General features: G+C 34.4%; 1 protein-coding gene across 4 annotated transcripts in view; it reads left to right on the forward strand.

Annotated features, from left to right (window-relative positions):
• Positions 1 to 17054, forward strand: part of LOC145242528 (protocadherin gamma-B6-like) — a 428989-nt gene that overhangs the window by 281984 nt on the left and 129951 nt on the right. For 3 of the 4 annotated variants that reach the window (XM_080105603.1, XM_080105602.1, XM_080105601.1), the window contains exon 3: positions 9640 to 9766. The exons of the other annotated variant lie outside the window; for it this stretch is intronic. In XM_080105603.1, coding sequence (XP_079961729.1) covers positions 9640 to 9766 — 127 coding nt within the window. The remainder of the gene's footprint in view (positions 1 to 9639; positions 9767 to 17054) is intronic. 4 annotated transcript variants of the gene reach the window in all.

Here is a 17054-nt window from a genome sequence, read left to right on the forward strand (position 1 = left end):
GTTTAAAAACACTACATCCCCCCCCCAATTTTTTTTATTTAGTCCACCATATATGTATACAGGCTCCTTCAATCTTTGACAGACTATGGATACCCATGAAGGGGTGCCTGCGTGTGAAATTTTTGTAGCAGGAGATGCGCAATCTCCAAGCACACCTCTTCTGAGTCGACATTGTTAAATACCAGTGACAAGTGAAGTGTATGTACAGGACAACTGGAAACAAATGCAGAGATAAGCGGAGAACACATACAGCGCCTAGAATTCCCAAATAGTCACCCATCTGGTACTAACCAGGCTCAACGTTGCTTAACTCCGATGATCTGACGAGAACCGGTGTGTCAACGCGAAGAGAGAGAGAGAGAGAGAGAGAGAGAGAGAGAGAGAGAGAGAACAAGATTACAACAAAGGGTCGGGGGATCTCTGATCTCTAGAAAAGAGATTTCGACCTGACTGTGGCAATCAATCGATTTGATTAAAAATCGACAATTTCACCGATTTCGATAAAAATAAAAATATAGAAGAAGGGAACATTTGTTGATTCTCATTCAATCCTGGGCAACGTCGGATCTCCCTGCTAGTATAACATATATATATATATATATATATATATATATATATATATATATATATATATATATATGATGAAAATAATGGAAATAGTATTCCGACAAAATAGAGAAAATAAAAAAGGAACAAACCGTATTATGTGTTCACCAACGTTTCGTCTTTATTTCGAGAATTCACCCAGAGGAAGTCTCGAAATAAAGACGAAACGTTGGTGAACACATAATACGGTTTGTTCCTTTTTTATTTTCTCTCTCTCTCTCTCTCTCTCTCTCTCTCTCTATATATATATATATATATATATATATATATATATATATATATATATATATATATATATATATATATATGCTCACCTGGAACCATAGAAATTCAATGCTTCTATCCACTTCACCATGTGGTGAGACGACAACCATGGAAGGCAGTAATTATTGGGGATAAGTTACAGGACTCAGCATTTCTATCGCGTCGCGGTTAATCACTTGAAGAAGGCCAGAGGATGAGTTGGCTGAAACGTGGTGAAACAACAATAACTATGAAGATGAAGATAACAGTCCGCAAAAAGAATGAAAAAAAAAATTTGCTTCCCCTCTAAAACAAAATGTGACACAAGGTCATTTTTAATGTGGCGGAGGGGACCAGTTCCTCCACTCTGGAAGTAGGCAAAAATAAAATTTGCCTTAGTATAGAATTAACCAAAGACAAATTAACTTAAATGTAACATCAGAACAGATACTGCACTCTGATCTTAAATGTAACATCAGAACAGATACTACACTCTGATCTAAGACCAAATCTTTTTCTAAAAATGAAAGTACAAATTATGACGCCTCATCTCAAAGGATTCCAAAAACAAAACAAAAAAAAACGACTTTCATTCTGTTTTTTTTTTTTTTTTTTTTTTCAATAGCGAAATGTTCGGTATCGTATATTCTTTTAACTGTGAAAGTCTGGAATCGGTTGCTGTGTCTGTGAAAACATACTTGACAGGGTAGCGTGTGCAATGTTGCAGAAGCGAAACATTCTGCTGTCAAAATTAATCGTGACTTTAACGTATTCCCGTGTTTCATCCCTCGGAGAATTCTACCTGGGGCCACGGCGTCCAAGGAAAAGAATCGAAAAACAAAGAAACGTGTTCTTTTCGATTAGTCTGGAAAACGAACAGACTAGAAAACTGTTACTTCTTCAGGTGATTAATTGCATTGCGTTTTTTCTTTGGCCACTTTTCAATTTCGAGAAACAATGGATACCCCATGTTTGGGTTGTCTTCACAGGATGAGGGTATCTGTAGTGAACCAAGAGTTGCATAATCTCCAACGGCATTGATTTAGTTCAATAGCAAGGAGATGTTCAAGACGACTGGTAGAATTCTGGGATAAACAGAGAAAAACTAGTGTTATTTCAATATTGTTTAGTATTAGTAGACTGCCCGGCGTTGCCCGGAGAATGTACTTTCAGTTTTAGTCCTCCCATGCATGACATCATATGATATGACGTCATGTATGCAGTCAGCTACTATTACATCATGTATGACGTCAGCCACAATGACGTCACACACACACACACACACACACACACACACACACACATATATATATATATATATATATATATATTATACAAATTTTTTTTATCATACAACATGTGAAAGCATGTGCAATACCCTGCTCTCATCAGGTGTCAACCAGAGTGATAACACAGTTTCGGTAGTCCAAGACAGGACTGCCACTTCTGGTGCCACCAGCAGCTATGAGAATTAAGAACTTAAGTGCCGAGCAGGGTATTAATAAAAAAGAAAACAACAAAGAAACTTAATCAACTAAAAAAGAAGAGAAAAAATATAGTAAAAATACTGTCTTTTTATGAAGTCTTTCAGGTGTCGGTTGTCCTACTAAATGTATCCGATCAGAGCCCTTCGAATTTGCGACCGTTACACATGGCGTGTTTGGAATTGTGGTAAAAAAAAAAACAAGAGAAAGAAGAGAAAGAAAAAAAGAAACATATATACGTCACTGTTAACAAAAAACAGACAGCAATGCGGATTTATTATAACAGATTTGATGTATGGAAGTGAAGCCTGGCCAGGGAGGGTTGAAGACATTCGTTGCATGAAGAGAAATGATATGACAATGATATGATGAATGTGCAATGTGAGTCTTAAAAACAGGCTTAGATCTGATGACCTCAGAGGAAAATTAAATCTGAACAGTTTAAAGAGATATGTGCAGGACTTTGATGGTATGGTCATGTTGAAAGAATGGATGAGAGATTTGGATCAGTACACGTAGACCATTTAACGTAGCAGGTCCAGTTCACAGTAAAACCTGAAAGGAAGTGATAAAAATAGACTTGGGAGGAAGAGGGATCAATAAAGACCTGACTAGAGATAGACTAGCTTGGAAGTGAATTTCTTAGCCATCCAACACATGCCAGCATGTAAAATTGACGTTAAACTGATGATGATGACGACGTCGACGCATCAACCTACCTTTTCTCACCCGCTATTGTCATAATCCCGTGGCAAAGAGAAGCCGAGGCTGACTACAAACAATGCTAGGCTAACCAGAGAAAGATAAGTATCATTTTAGAGTTTTCCTTCTCCTAGATTCGTTGCACAACGAAGGCTTGAGATTAATATTTGCATTCATACCTCTCTCAAGGGTATTAGTGGAATAGATACAGTAGCAGTGTTTTCCTTACAGTGCTGTCTCATCATCCACCTGATGTCCTCGAGTGGTCTTTGGGCCTTGATAAACGGTGACTAGTTAACACATAAGAAAAAGCCCCTACAACTTCAATCCGGCATGCTGATCATATAGTGAAGCAAGAATTGCACAATTACCAACCGCACTTCTTTAGATCAGCATTGCTTGAGAAATACAGGACCACTAAAACCAATGCTGTAATAAGCACAGAAAAACTGTTATTTCTTAGTTTTCCATCAGCTGGACTAGTAACACAAGCACGACTAAAGAGTCTAGTTTACCCTACTATTTAATCTACAAGTGCAGGAAAAATATATGCATTCATACCTCTCCCAATGTTGTAACATGGTATGTGGATACATGAAATAATATATATATATATATATATATATATATATATATATATATATATATATACATATCATATGTACTTTCTGTGGCTCCTTTCGGTCTAGAAAGGCATTAAATACCCGCTTAAGGAGGTTCCTTTACAGGAAGTCTATAATGAAGCAAGGTTTGTGCAATCACCAACCGCATCTCCCCATAACTGATATTGTTTAAATCTAGTAACAAGTTATCAACGACTTGAAACAATGTTAGAATAAACAAAGAAAGGCTTCTGTTATTCCAGGGTTTTCCTTCTCCTATATTAGTTGCACAATCAAGGCTTCAGAGTGTAGTCTACCCTACTATTTAATCCCGAGTTGGGAGGAGGATATATGGATATCCACCTTTTCCAAGGATATCCGTGAAATTGATGCAGTCAGTAGCTTCAATGGAACTTGAACCTGGTACACCAAGCCCATAATCTACGCCTGAAACCACTACAACCTGACACCTACATTTATATTATATATATATATTAGCATATGTATCCACTTGCATTAAGCTACAGCGAACAACAACAACAAAAAATTATAATAACTGAGAGTGTATGTGAACTGTAGAAAATTAAATCTTCAAATAGTCTTCGATATTAGCGTCAATGTTTTTTTGTTTTTTTGTTTTAGAAAAATTTATTGAATCAAATTATTTTTCTACTAGATCTACACTCCTACATTTTTTGTGTGTATTGATATTCATATTAAAACCCCCCTTTTTTTTTTCTATTTATTTGAAAAGAAAATATGAAATTGCATTCACCAGCGAAAGCTAATTTGCATATTCTTTTAAACATTCATTTTTAATTAATTCCCTATTAGTTTTTTCGGTTTTCTTATGGGATATTCATCTTTAGTTAACTATTACGTATAATTATATTCATGCAGATATTCTACATGATTTATACTTGCATAATATTTGCGTGAAAAGGTTATAGTAAACACAAATCTCTTCCTATATATATTTATGTATGCGTATATAAAAAAAAACTCCTCTGTCGAAACTGAAACTTAATATATAGGGTATTCGAACCCATGAGAAACATTATATTTTGGGTTTTAACCGGGGAAAATCAGTGTAATGGTGTGAAAATTAAAGAAATAGAATTTGTCAGATGAAGGTTGAACGTAATAGCATGCGTAACGTAATAGCTACTGGTTCATGTTTTAACTTTTAGCCTTACAGCAAACATGTTTTCATAGCTCAGGTATTAACGATAAAGGAAAAAATAAATCGTAGCCTAAACGTTTTATTTCGATAGTCGGTGGTGGAGCACGAGTCATTTTTTTTTTTAACTTTTTAAATCATTACTGTATATTGGGTCCAATATAATACAATAATAAATACGAAATCTGCATTAATCAAAATATCATATTTAAGCGTATTTTACGACCGGGCAATGCCAGGTGGCCTGCTAGTAAACAATAAAATAAAAAAATTGTCTCCAACCCTCTCCCATCCCTCTACAGTTTCATAATTAAAAAATATATTTCTCCGAATCACTATCGATTAAGTATAAAAGTTTCAGATAATACATTTAAAAAAAAAGTTCAATTTTTAGGTGGGGGTACGGGATGGTAGTTTGCTATGTATGTATAGAATAAAACGATAATGGTTAGAGTGTCTGATAATGGTTCAAGAAACTAAGGTTCAATTCTCGATCAGGTCATACCATGATAAGAAAAAACGGTACTTGCTTTTTTTTTTCTGAACAATCAATATTATAAGGTAAGGATGAAATTGGAGCAATCCAAGGAAAGGATTAGTCTTTTCTTACATATCAGTAAACCCTGTGCACCGCTTTTTTTTTCTTTTTTTTTTTTTACACAGTGGTCACCACTTATCAAGGCCCGGAAGCCACTCAGGGATAAGGGTTATTGCAAGTACATTACGTTAGTGTGGAGATTTGATGAAGTGTTTAATTAAGGGGGCGGTTCATTAGGAATTTGTTAACGTTGGACTTGAAGACATCAAAGTTGTAGTCAGGTGGGAAGCAGGCAGATGGAACAGAGTTCCACAAGCGTGCAGTTCTAAGAAAGAAGCTTTGTTCATGGAATCCACGTTTTCATTTAGGCACAGATAAAGAGTGGTGGAAATTTTTCACAGTGGATTCAGATAGATGGGTGTTTTTCATGAAAGATTGGCGAGGGGGGACCAGAGATTGGAGTTCAGATGAGCACCTGCCATGGAAATAACGATAAAACAAGGATAGGCTCGCAACGTCTCTTCTGTGGGAGAGAGGTTGCACGATAGAGAAAAGGGCATCCCCCACTAAGCCACGAAGTCTATTTTGTACTCTGTCAAGGCATGATAGGCTGTTTTTGGCAGCTCCTGCCCAGATATGGCAGCAGTATTCCATCCTTGGACGTACTTGGCTTTTATATAGATAGAGAATTGCATCAGTAGTTTTATTGCAGGTCAATATTTTTTAAATTTAGAAATTGCCATGAAAGTGTGAAATTTAGTATAACACTGGAAGAGCATAACAAGGTGCCTTATTTTCCTGATTTTTGTGGAATTTAAAGCAAATATTTTGAAAATTATGCTAATTTTTCTATTTTCTGGTAATTTTAAGTGTGTATCACTTTATTGCAGGTCTCCCAAAATGCCTAGAAAGGGTCGATTGACAACCATTGAAAAGGAACGTGTTGTTGCAGGTCTTGGAGAAGGTTTATCTCTCATAGATCTAACTAAGGAATTTGGAAGAGATCGAAGAAAATTATCTTCATTCGTTGAAAATCCAAACATCAAATCAAGGAAGGACAAAAATACGAGAAAGTCAGTTCATAGTATTTTCAAAATTTAAAAAATATTGACCTGCAATAAAGTGATACACAGGGTTTATATTGGCAAATGAAAAGGGAGGTAGTTTTCGAGTCGCCTTCGTCTATGGTTGGTCTATTCATTATTTTAAAAATGGTATGCTTGAATCTGATATTTCTTGTAGAATTCTTTACCAACCTCTAAAATGTTTATTTTATTTTTCTTTAAATCTCTAGATTACTATATCGGGTGAGTTTATTTTTTTTTATTTTTTTTCATTTTTGACAAAACTTCACTGTCGTATCTGTAACAGGAGTTCCTATTTACTTGCCTCTCCACGAGGGCAAAGTCAGACACAAGGTCAGTTTTTGACGTGGAGAAAATCCAACTTCCTCCTCTTAAAAAAAAAAAAAGAAGGGCACTGTGAATTGGAACAAAAAATTAAAAATTGACTCAGTCTAGAACGATTTCTCCTTCACTGAGCAAGGACAGGAAAGATGAAGTACAGCATAAAAATAGATACTAGAGGGCGTTGTTCGCTATGTAAGTTTAATGTAAAATGATCATTCGTTTTCAAAAATTCTGAAAAGGCGTTTGTAAATTTGACATTTTGTCTGAAGACCGGTCGAAAATTCAAGCAGAAAAGAGAGATAATTTTTCACATCCAACTTAAATCAGTTGATGCTATTTGGAAAGAAAGAATTTATTTGTTTAAACCTTTAAAGAATCGTTATATTCACAACAAATACTTAAAAAGTATTTTTTAAACTCTAATCTATGTAAATAAAACAGTAGATGTATGTATGTATGTATGTATGTATGTATGTGTGTGTGTGTGAAAATATTTAACCGATAAACTCTTAAATTACTGGTCACATAACACTGGAATTAACAGGAAATAGTAATCACACATCAAAGGTGGGTTGTAACGAGTAAAATCTTTTGTTTGGATGGATGAATAGTGTGTACAGAAATATGTCCGCAAATTGAAATATAAACTGTTCATTTCAACTTGCTGACATATTTTGTTTTTTACTTCTGCGCATGCGCAAATTCATTCATAGCTTGAAGTGGTTTAATTTAAAATCTTTCTTATCTATCTGTTGATAGCTCAAACGGTAGGGAACGCTGCCGGAGCAGTAAATGTTTTGGTTTCGATTCTACATGATGACATCCAAGTCATTTAAAAAAAAAAATTTTTTGAAATCACTACTTCATATTAGGTACAGTATAATAATAAATACGAAATCTGCATGAATTAAAATATACTTAAGCGTATTTTACGACCGAGCAAGCCGGGTGTCCTCCACCATGTTAGTTAACAATAAAGAGAAATTAAAACAACAAAATAAAGAGTTACTTTCATTTTACACCATAACAACTGGATGGTTGATTTATTATTATTATTATTATTATTATTATTATTATTATTATTATTATTATTATTGCAATAAATGAAAACAATATACGAGGGTCGTTCCAAAAGTAAGGCCTCCAATTTTTTAAACTTAAAAACTAAAACGTTGAAGAGGTACAAAGACGGGAGTGGTACTAGTAAAACTAGCGACCTTTTGTGTTCCAGAGTTTATTTTTCTACATTGTCGTCACTGCTATTCTCAATATACTTTTGCAAGCCTCTCTTGATGCCTCGGTCGTAAAAGTCTGGAGCATGATGTGTCACTCACATCTATGTCACCACTCTGAAATCGATGAACCCATCTCCTAACAGTGCTGACATCAACTGCATTGACTTCGTAAACAGTCAACAGGCGCCAGTGAATATGTATCAGTTCAATTTTTTTATGCATGGAGTAGTTCAATGATGAATTTCTGCTTCTGACATACATCCATGACAGGGGTTGATTTTGTAGCGCCTAACGCCGTTAATATCTGCAACAACGAGATGAAACTTTCCATGATAATTCAGTGATCATAAAAATGCAATTTTCAATTCCCTCTGATCCATTCAAGTGGAATAAAAAAAAATAGGAGGCATTATGTTAGGAACGTCCCTCATATATTAAATTCAAATATTTCAGCTGATCCTGGTCTTCTTCAGTAGACATATTTTTTTTTCTTTCTTCATTGTTGAGCTACAACACTGAATACTGGTGATAGCCGATCTCTCCTGGTGTTAAATGAAGACGGTTATTAATGTCTAAATTTTGTGTAGAGAGCACGCTGAAGACGTGTGCATTATTTCTACATTGAAAAAGCACTGGATTTGATTTTAAAAATGATTTCTTATATTTTTAATTCTGCGGTGCTTTTCGATGTAGAAATATTGGATCTGTTACCCATACATATGTATAGAGGAGAAACGTTGTCCAACCGTCTCCAAAGTCCTTCACTGTCATCAGAAAAATAAAAATTAGATTATGCTATTTCGTATGTGTGATCACACGTCAATATCCTAGAAATACCAGGAAAAATTAGAAGTAAAATATTTTAGATTTTAGAGTGGAGATACACTTTATTGTATAAATTTAGCATTAAATTCTTAATAATATAGCATAGGACAGAATGGGTAACCATCTTTGTTTGTATTTTCAAATTGCTGCGGATTGTTTTTTCAGAACTACTAGCTCCTCACTGTCAGCAATGCTTGTGGTAAAGGAAGTTGTAGTGGTTACCAGCAACATCTGTAGGGTTAGGGTTACCATATTTGAGACCTGCATCACTATTACAGCCCTATCACTAATACCCTACGGTAATGGTAAGATATAAATCCATACATCGTCCATCTAGTCCTGGGTAAAAAAAAAAAACAACAAAAAAAAAAACCCAGAGCAGGCTTAACTCTCAAGCCTTGGTAGTGCAACTAGTCTAGGATAAGGAAACTCTAATATAAGGTATATCTCTGCTACAAGCACACATTATATCCATAAAAAGTCATCATGTACCTAGTAGAGAGAGTGGGTCCTTTTTTTTTTGCACAATGAGCGGTTCACTTGGAATAAATCCTTTTATTAATGGTTGACTCATTATAGAGTGCTAACTATTTTTGGATGGTTTAGTCTCTCAAATAGCGAAGCACCATAGGAGCTGATGTTATTTTGTTGTATCTGTCCAACTGATCGCAAAAGTTTCAGCGCTCCCCTTTAAAGTGACCTTGTGTCCAACTTGCCTTAAAATATGGAAAGATACAATCTAACCGTTATCAGAGTATGTGAATGATGTTGTCGCTCGAAACTGGCGACTATATAATCTTCTCTTGTCTTTACAGGAGATAGGTGGCGAAGAAAGAGATCAGAGGCAGTTCATGATACCAAATTGCCACAATAGTTTGGTGTCCTCTGACACTGACGATGGATGGAGCGATGGGGATGCGGGAAAATCCAAAACTGCCCCAGGTAGGCGGCCCTTTCTTTTTGTTGTTGTTATTTTTCCATCATCGTCAATTCTACACTTATATTTTTTTTTTGTTTACTTACCTCCCCACGAGAGCAGAGTTAGACACAAGGTCGGTCTTTAATATGGGGGGGGGGGAATTTCAGCCTATACTTGACTTGTCCACCAAATGTTAGTTATGGATGTTCAACAGTCTTTTATCGTTGTTCAATTTTTTTTTTTATTATTATCTTTCGCTATTTCTGGTTAGACCAGATTGCATAACTGACATGAGAAAATATTTTTCATTGATTCTGAGTATTTTCTTTGCTTTTTCTTTTTGTTACATAATGAAATTGATGCAAACTTAGTTGTAATCACACAGAGACGTTGTCACACAAGTCTTTGCACAGCTTTCCTTATTTTCGTTTTCCTTCTACCAGCCTTTCTTAGGGATTTCTTAGATAATCCAGTTGTTTAATGATATGCTCAAAATGTGCATCTCTGTTATGCAAGCACACTCATATACAACATACAATTTTTGCCACATCTGGGCTGGTACATCTACCACTAGTCTCTCCCTCTTGGATAGGGTCCCCCCCCCAAAAAAAAGGGTTTTCAATCTAATAGGTCCCACTTTGTCAACTAGGCTCCAATCCCAGTTCCATCGCCGCAATGTTGCATCCCTGTGCCTGTTTAAAAAACTGGATACCGTATATTTATCGTTACGCTATTTTTATCAATATCGCATTTTTTTTTTATCAATATCACAATTTTAATGATACCACATTGTTATCAATACCGTATGTTTATCTAAACTGCATTTTTACTGCTACTCCATTTTTATCGATACCACACTTTTATTAATATCACATTTTTATAAATATTGCATTTTTGGTAATACCACATTTTTAGCAATACCGCATTTTTAGTAATACCACATTTTTATCAATGCCGTATTTTTAGTAATACCGCATTTTTATAAATATTGCATTTTTAGCAATACCGCATTTTTAGCAATACCACATTTTTAGCAATAAAATTTTTTATCAATATAACATTTTTATCAATACCACATTTTTTACAAAACTGAATTTTTAGTAATACGGCATCTTTATCAATACTGCAGTTTTATCAATCCTGCATTTTTAGTGATACCACATTTTTATCAATGCTACATTTTTAACAATATTTCATTTTTAACAATACTGCATTTTTAACAATACTTTATTTTTAACAATACTGCATTTTTAGCAATACAGTATTTTTAGCAATACTACATTTTTAGCAATACCACATTTTTATTAATAGCACATTGGAGCAATGCGGCATTTTTTTTTTGCAATACCACATTTTAAGAAATCTCACATTTTTATCGATAAAATATATTTATCGATACCACATTTTTATCAATACGACATTTTTATCAATACAACATTTTTATAAATACCACATTTTTAAAAAGATCACATTTTTATCAATAGTATATTTTTAAGTATACCACATTTTTATCCACACTGTATTTTTATCAACACTGCATTTTATCAATTATTAAAGTTTTATCAATACCACTTTTTAATCAATACTGAATTTTTAGCACTACTTCATTTTTATTGATACCATATTTTTATCAATACCACATTTTTATCAATACTGAAATTTTAGCAGTGCCAGATTTTTAACAATACTGAATTTTCTGCAATACCTCATTTTTTTGGCAATATCACATTTTTATATACCACATTTTTAGTAATACTACATTTTGGGGCCATAATTCATTTTTAACATTACTACATGTTTATCAATACTGCATTTTTATTAATACCACATTTTTATCCATTCTGTATTTTTACCATACCTCATTTTTATCAATACCACATATTTTGCAATACTGCATATTTAGCGATATCACATTTTTAGTAATGGCACATTTTTTCAATACCACATTTTTTCAACACTGCATTTTATCAATACTACATTTTTTTCTATTACTGCATCTTTATCAATATTGTATTTTTATCAATGCCACATTTTATCAATAGCATATTTTTAGCAACACCATATTTTAGTGATAGCGCATTTTTAGCAATATCGCATTTTTAGCAATACCGCATTTTAGCAATATTTAATTTTTAGCAACACCACATTCTTAGCAATACCGCGTTTTAGCAATATTTAATTTTTAGCAATACCACATTCTTAGCAATACCGCGTTTTAGCAATATTTAATTTTTAGCGACACCACATTCTTAGCAATACCGCGTTTTAGCAATATTTAATTTTTAGCAATACCACATTCTTAACAATACTGCATTTTAGCAATACCATATTTTTAGCAATATCACAAGCAAAAGAGGCACATGAATAAAACTTAGTGCAATGTAAGGTATGCTACCAAGAGAAATGATTGAAAAAAGTAAAATAATATCCTGAAACAATTTAATCAAACGACTTCAATTAGTCACAAGCGAATCCCATTAGAATCTTGTAACCCACATACTCACCAGTTTGACGTGACTGCATTACATGTCATGATTTTGGATTTTGCCATCTTCCTTGCGTTTGTATTAAACTATGACAGCACTAAACGTTAACTATATTTGACGTTTTTGTACACACAGTATTTCAAAATAACGTTCACGAAGTAACCAAATGTCAAAATAGTGATCAATTTGTGCTACCGTAGTTTTAAGCGAACAACATGTGTGAGGAAACTTCTCAACCTATATACTCAACGAATTTTTAATCTACACACTTGAAATTTTGTATATAGGTTATTCAGACACGTGGAAAACTTTATAATCTGTTTTCATCCGGAAAAAAGGGATGCTAAGGGGTCAAAATTGAAAAATTGGCACATGGGAGGCTACCGGATTTTTATCTGTCTTTAACTGTTTCACGACTACGCATGCGCGGTCGTAAAACTTCCTCATGTTAAGTATGAGTTGGTATAAAAACACTCTCTGAAAGTGGGGTCAAGATGGTGTAAAGGTTATAGTACTTAACTCTGTCTTTAGGTTTTGGTTTCGATCTCAGCTTGAGTATTTTTTTACTTACAAGAAGTAAACTGTTTAGAAAAAACACATAATACTCGCATGCACATGTCTCAGTTTCTTTCGTTTTTTAATTCATTTTTTTTTAAGGAATTTAATGTAACGTTTAATATTTATGGTATTTCTGTTTATAATAAATAAGACATCTGTATTAATTACAATATAATATTTATACATATTTTACGATTAGGCAACGCCAGGCGGCCTGTTAGTATATCTATAAAAGTGAGAATGTGTGCGTGTATGTGAGGACACTTCTCAACCTATATACTCGACGAATTTTTTATCTACAAACTTGAAATTTGGTAAATAGGGTATTCAGACATATACAAAACTTTTTAATAGGTTTTCATCCGAAAAAAGGGCTGCTAAAGGATCAAAATTGAAAATTGGGTACGTGACGTCATCAAATTTTTTCACGAATGCACATGCGTATATGGTTCACATGACAGATTCCTTATTTTAAGAACAAGACACTGACGGCCAGTATGCAAGTCTCCTAGACACTTTACTCACAACTTGCCCTGAGCTATGTTGATCTTCCGACCATTCTGTTGTATCAGTTAAGATAAAAACGAAATATAATAGGTCCCCAGACGTACCTCTCCATCGTACAGTATATCAATATTCTATGGCTGACTGAGAGATCTTCCGTACATTTATATCAGATCTACTTCTGCGTTCCATGTTTAAAAAGGATGTGTCCTCTATAGCATCAGACCTGACAGAAGGGTTAATTGTAGGCATAGAACGATTCATACCCTCGAGAAAGTTCCAGCAAAAACCTTATAGCCAACCATGGTTCTTTCCAGAATGTGCTGCTGCCATTGTGCACAGAAATCACTTTTTCCACTGCTTCCAACGTAATGGATGTACTGAAACTAAAGCTGCTTTCAGGACCGCCAGCAACCACTGTAAAAAAGTGATAAAGAACACGAGAGAGTTGTACGCTCAGTCCATCAAGTCCAAAGTAGCTGAGCAGCGGCTTGGTTCCCATTAGTTTTGGCAAATAGCAAACAGAATCCTGAACTTTGCAGCTAATTTTATCCTTAACGATCAAAGCCATCAACCCCCAGCATTTCCTCATGTAACTAAAAACATGCTATGTGACATATAAATATCTGTACATGATGTTGCCAAGCTAATCAAAAACTTCGATTCCAGTAAAGCAACTGGCCCTGATGGCATTCCAATTATAGTGCTCAAAAAACTTCGACCAGAACTAGCGTTTATACTTACAAAGTTATTTAAACGTTGTCTTAAGGAGAAATGCCAACCCCATGGAAAATCTCATCAGTATGCCCTGTATTTAAGAATTCAGGTGATCGTTCATCTCCCTCTCAGTACAGGCCAATGTCTCATGTGCGTCATGAGTAAGTTACTGGAATCTGTGTTAAATAGAGAAGTAGTCAGTTCTCTCTGATTCTCTCGCCTCTGATCTTGAGCGCATGGTAAAATGGGAAACGATGTGGCTAGTTACTTTTAATGCACCTAAAACCAAGCTTCTATCTTTACATCATCAACGCTCTGATGCCCATCTGGCATCAATTGAAATGAATGGCTCTCGTCTTGGGGAGGCTTCATGTTTTGATAAGTTTCTGAGCTTGATCTTTACTCCCTATCTGAAATGGAACACGTATATCAAATCTGTTGCCAAGGTCGCTGGGAAAATGGTAGGATCCTTCTACCGCTCCAGTAGTTATCTCACTCCTGGTGCAATTCTCTACCTATATAAAAGCCACGTACGGCCAACGATGGAGTACTGTTGCCACGTCTGGGATGGAGCTGTTAGAAGCTGCTTATCCTGCCTTGACAGAGTTCAAAACAGACTTCGTAGCTTAGAGGGGGATACCCCTTTCTCTTCCCTGCAATCTCTTTTCCACAGAAGAGACGTTGCAAGACTCTCTCTGCTTTATCGTTATTTTTATGGCAGGTGCTCGTCTGAGCTTCAATCTGTGGTCCCCCTTCGACACACTTTCACGAAAAACACTCGTCTAGCCAGAACCACCACAAATAGTTTCCCCACACTCTTTTTTAGACTTCAACGTAGATTCCATGAGCTAAGCTTCTTTCTTAGAACTGCACGCCTGTGAAACTCTCTTCCGTTGGCCTGCTTCTCAGGTGAGTTCAATCTGATTATCTTCAAGTCCAATGTAAACAAGTTCTTGATGAACCATACCCTATGTAATCCAACTTACAAAAATCCCAATACCTATGTTAAAAACACTGTAATCACATTGACTAATGTATACCCATTAATCCTTATCCTCGAGTGGCCTCCGGACTTTGATAAGTGGTGATTCCTTTGTAAAATAAAAAAGTAAGTTTAAAAATTTTAAATGGCATGAAAACAAAAATTATATTTAGTTTTTTTTTATTTTAATTAAAATTCACTGAGATTCTAATCTATATATTAATACCATAGCATCTTTAATATATGTATTCACGTACGTGTGTCACGATTTGTAGATTATAAATTATTTGATCGGGAGATCCTATTTATAACAAAGCAGATTAGAAGGCGATAACATACTACACACATTAAATTAGTATATAGATACGCTAATTTAATATACGTAGTAGGCTATCATTTTTTATTCTACTTTTTAATAAATAGCATCTCCGATCACCGAAGATAGAATGTAAAAAAAAAAAGTAAAATAAAAATAAAAATTATGTCTTTTTTTAGGCCTTACATGAAACTAAAATGTATATTCTTTATATTTAATTTATTTCGTTTAAAGAAAAAATTACAATTAAAAAAAATTCCAATATAAAATTAAAAAATTTAAAAAAGTAAAATCTCCAAAAGACAAAACAAATTTAGGCACAAGGCCCTTTAAGATCTGGGGAGGGGAGTGTTGCAGGGTCTTTGTAACTAAAGTAAAAATGGCGTCTTTGGCGACTTTACTCTTGACTGGCAACATTTACCACAATACCTCATTCACTCTGTGGACTCTAAACTAACTAATGAAAATCCCAGCGTTTTTACAAAAAGGATATATATATATATATATATATATATATATATATATATATATATATATATATATATATATAATTTCTGTGTGTGTGTGTGTGTGTGTGTGTGTGTGTGTGTGTGAAAAAGTTCAATTCATTGGAAAATAAAAAGTTCTTGAATTTAGAAAAAAAATGTATATTCTTGGTCTTCCCGTTAGGATCATTATTAAAAGTTTTCAAATATCATTCTTAAAGGTTTTTGGATGATGTGGCCTCTGACTTTTTTCGGTTGCATCTAGTAGTTTATAAATGTTGGAACATTTCTTCCGAAAATAGGTAAATTTAAAAAAGTAATAAAACACAGATTGTAGAATAGTACCCCCCCACACACACACATACACTTCGTCATATTTTAACAAACTGATGTTTGGCTATAGATAATAAACATGCAGGCAAATCTAAAAACCGTATCATTCAAAGAGAGAGATCACTTTCCTGTCAGTGAAACTAGAGGATGTTTCTGTTGTTAAAGATAGCGTCCATTTGAAATAATTTCAACTTGGATAACGCATTTTTTGAAAGCAATTTAATTGAATTACGCTTTATCGAATCTTAAAATCATGATTCAACAATTCACCAAAAGAACTGACGAACCAGAATCAAATATCAATTTTGTAGACAGAAAGCTATCGACTGCAAAAAAAGATAAAGAAACTTATTTTATTTTATGTATTAGAAAAAAAAGATAAGTAAAGTTTTTTATTATTAAATTTCACTGAAATTCTAACAGTTTATGAGGATTGGAGTATTTCGTTCCTCCCCAAACTGGCCTATTTAAAATAAATACCAAAATGCTTTTTTTTTACAGGCAACGGGATTGTAGTGAAGCAACGTTAGCTCCTCCCGTCCCTTCGCTATATGTAACCAAACTGATGTTTGGTTGTAGGCAATAAATATGCAAGCAAATCTAAAAGCTGAAATCGTTCGAAGAGATCGTCTTCGTGTCTGTGACAGAGCAGCAATTATTTCAGAAATATTCTTACATCATAATTACATACAATTGGATTGATTGGAATCACTCAGTTGGAAAATAACCAATCGGAAATGTCCTTTTACAAGTGGTTTGGGTTCTCTAGAATTTCGAATTTCATGTCGACATGACTTAGACAGTTTGGTGTCGGCACGAGGGGTTCATTACCCTCCACTCACTTTATCCATCTATGACATGGAACAATTTAGACTTAGTCCTAATATGACTAATACAGTCACAAAGGGACAGAAAAAACTACAAAAATCA

Source organism: Euprymna scolopes, chromosome 21, assembly GCF_053919585.1.
Source record: "Euprymna scolopes isolate OS-2025 chromosome 21, ASM5391958v1, whole genome shotgun sequence".
Classification (NCBI taxonomy): Eukaryota; Metazoa; Mollusca; class Cephalopoda; order Sepiida; family Sepiolidae; genus Euprymna; species Euprymna scolopes.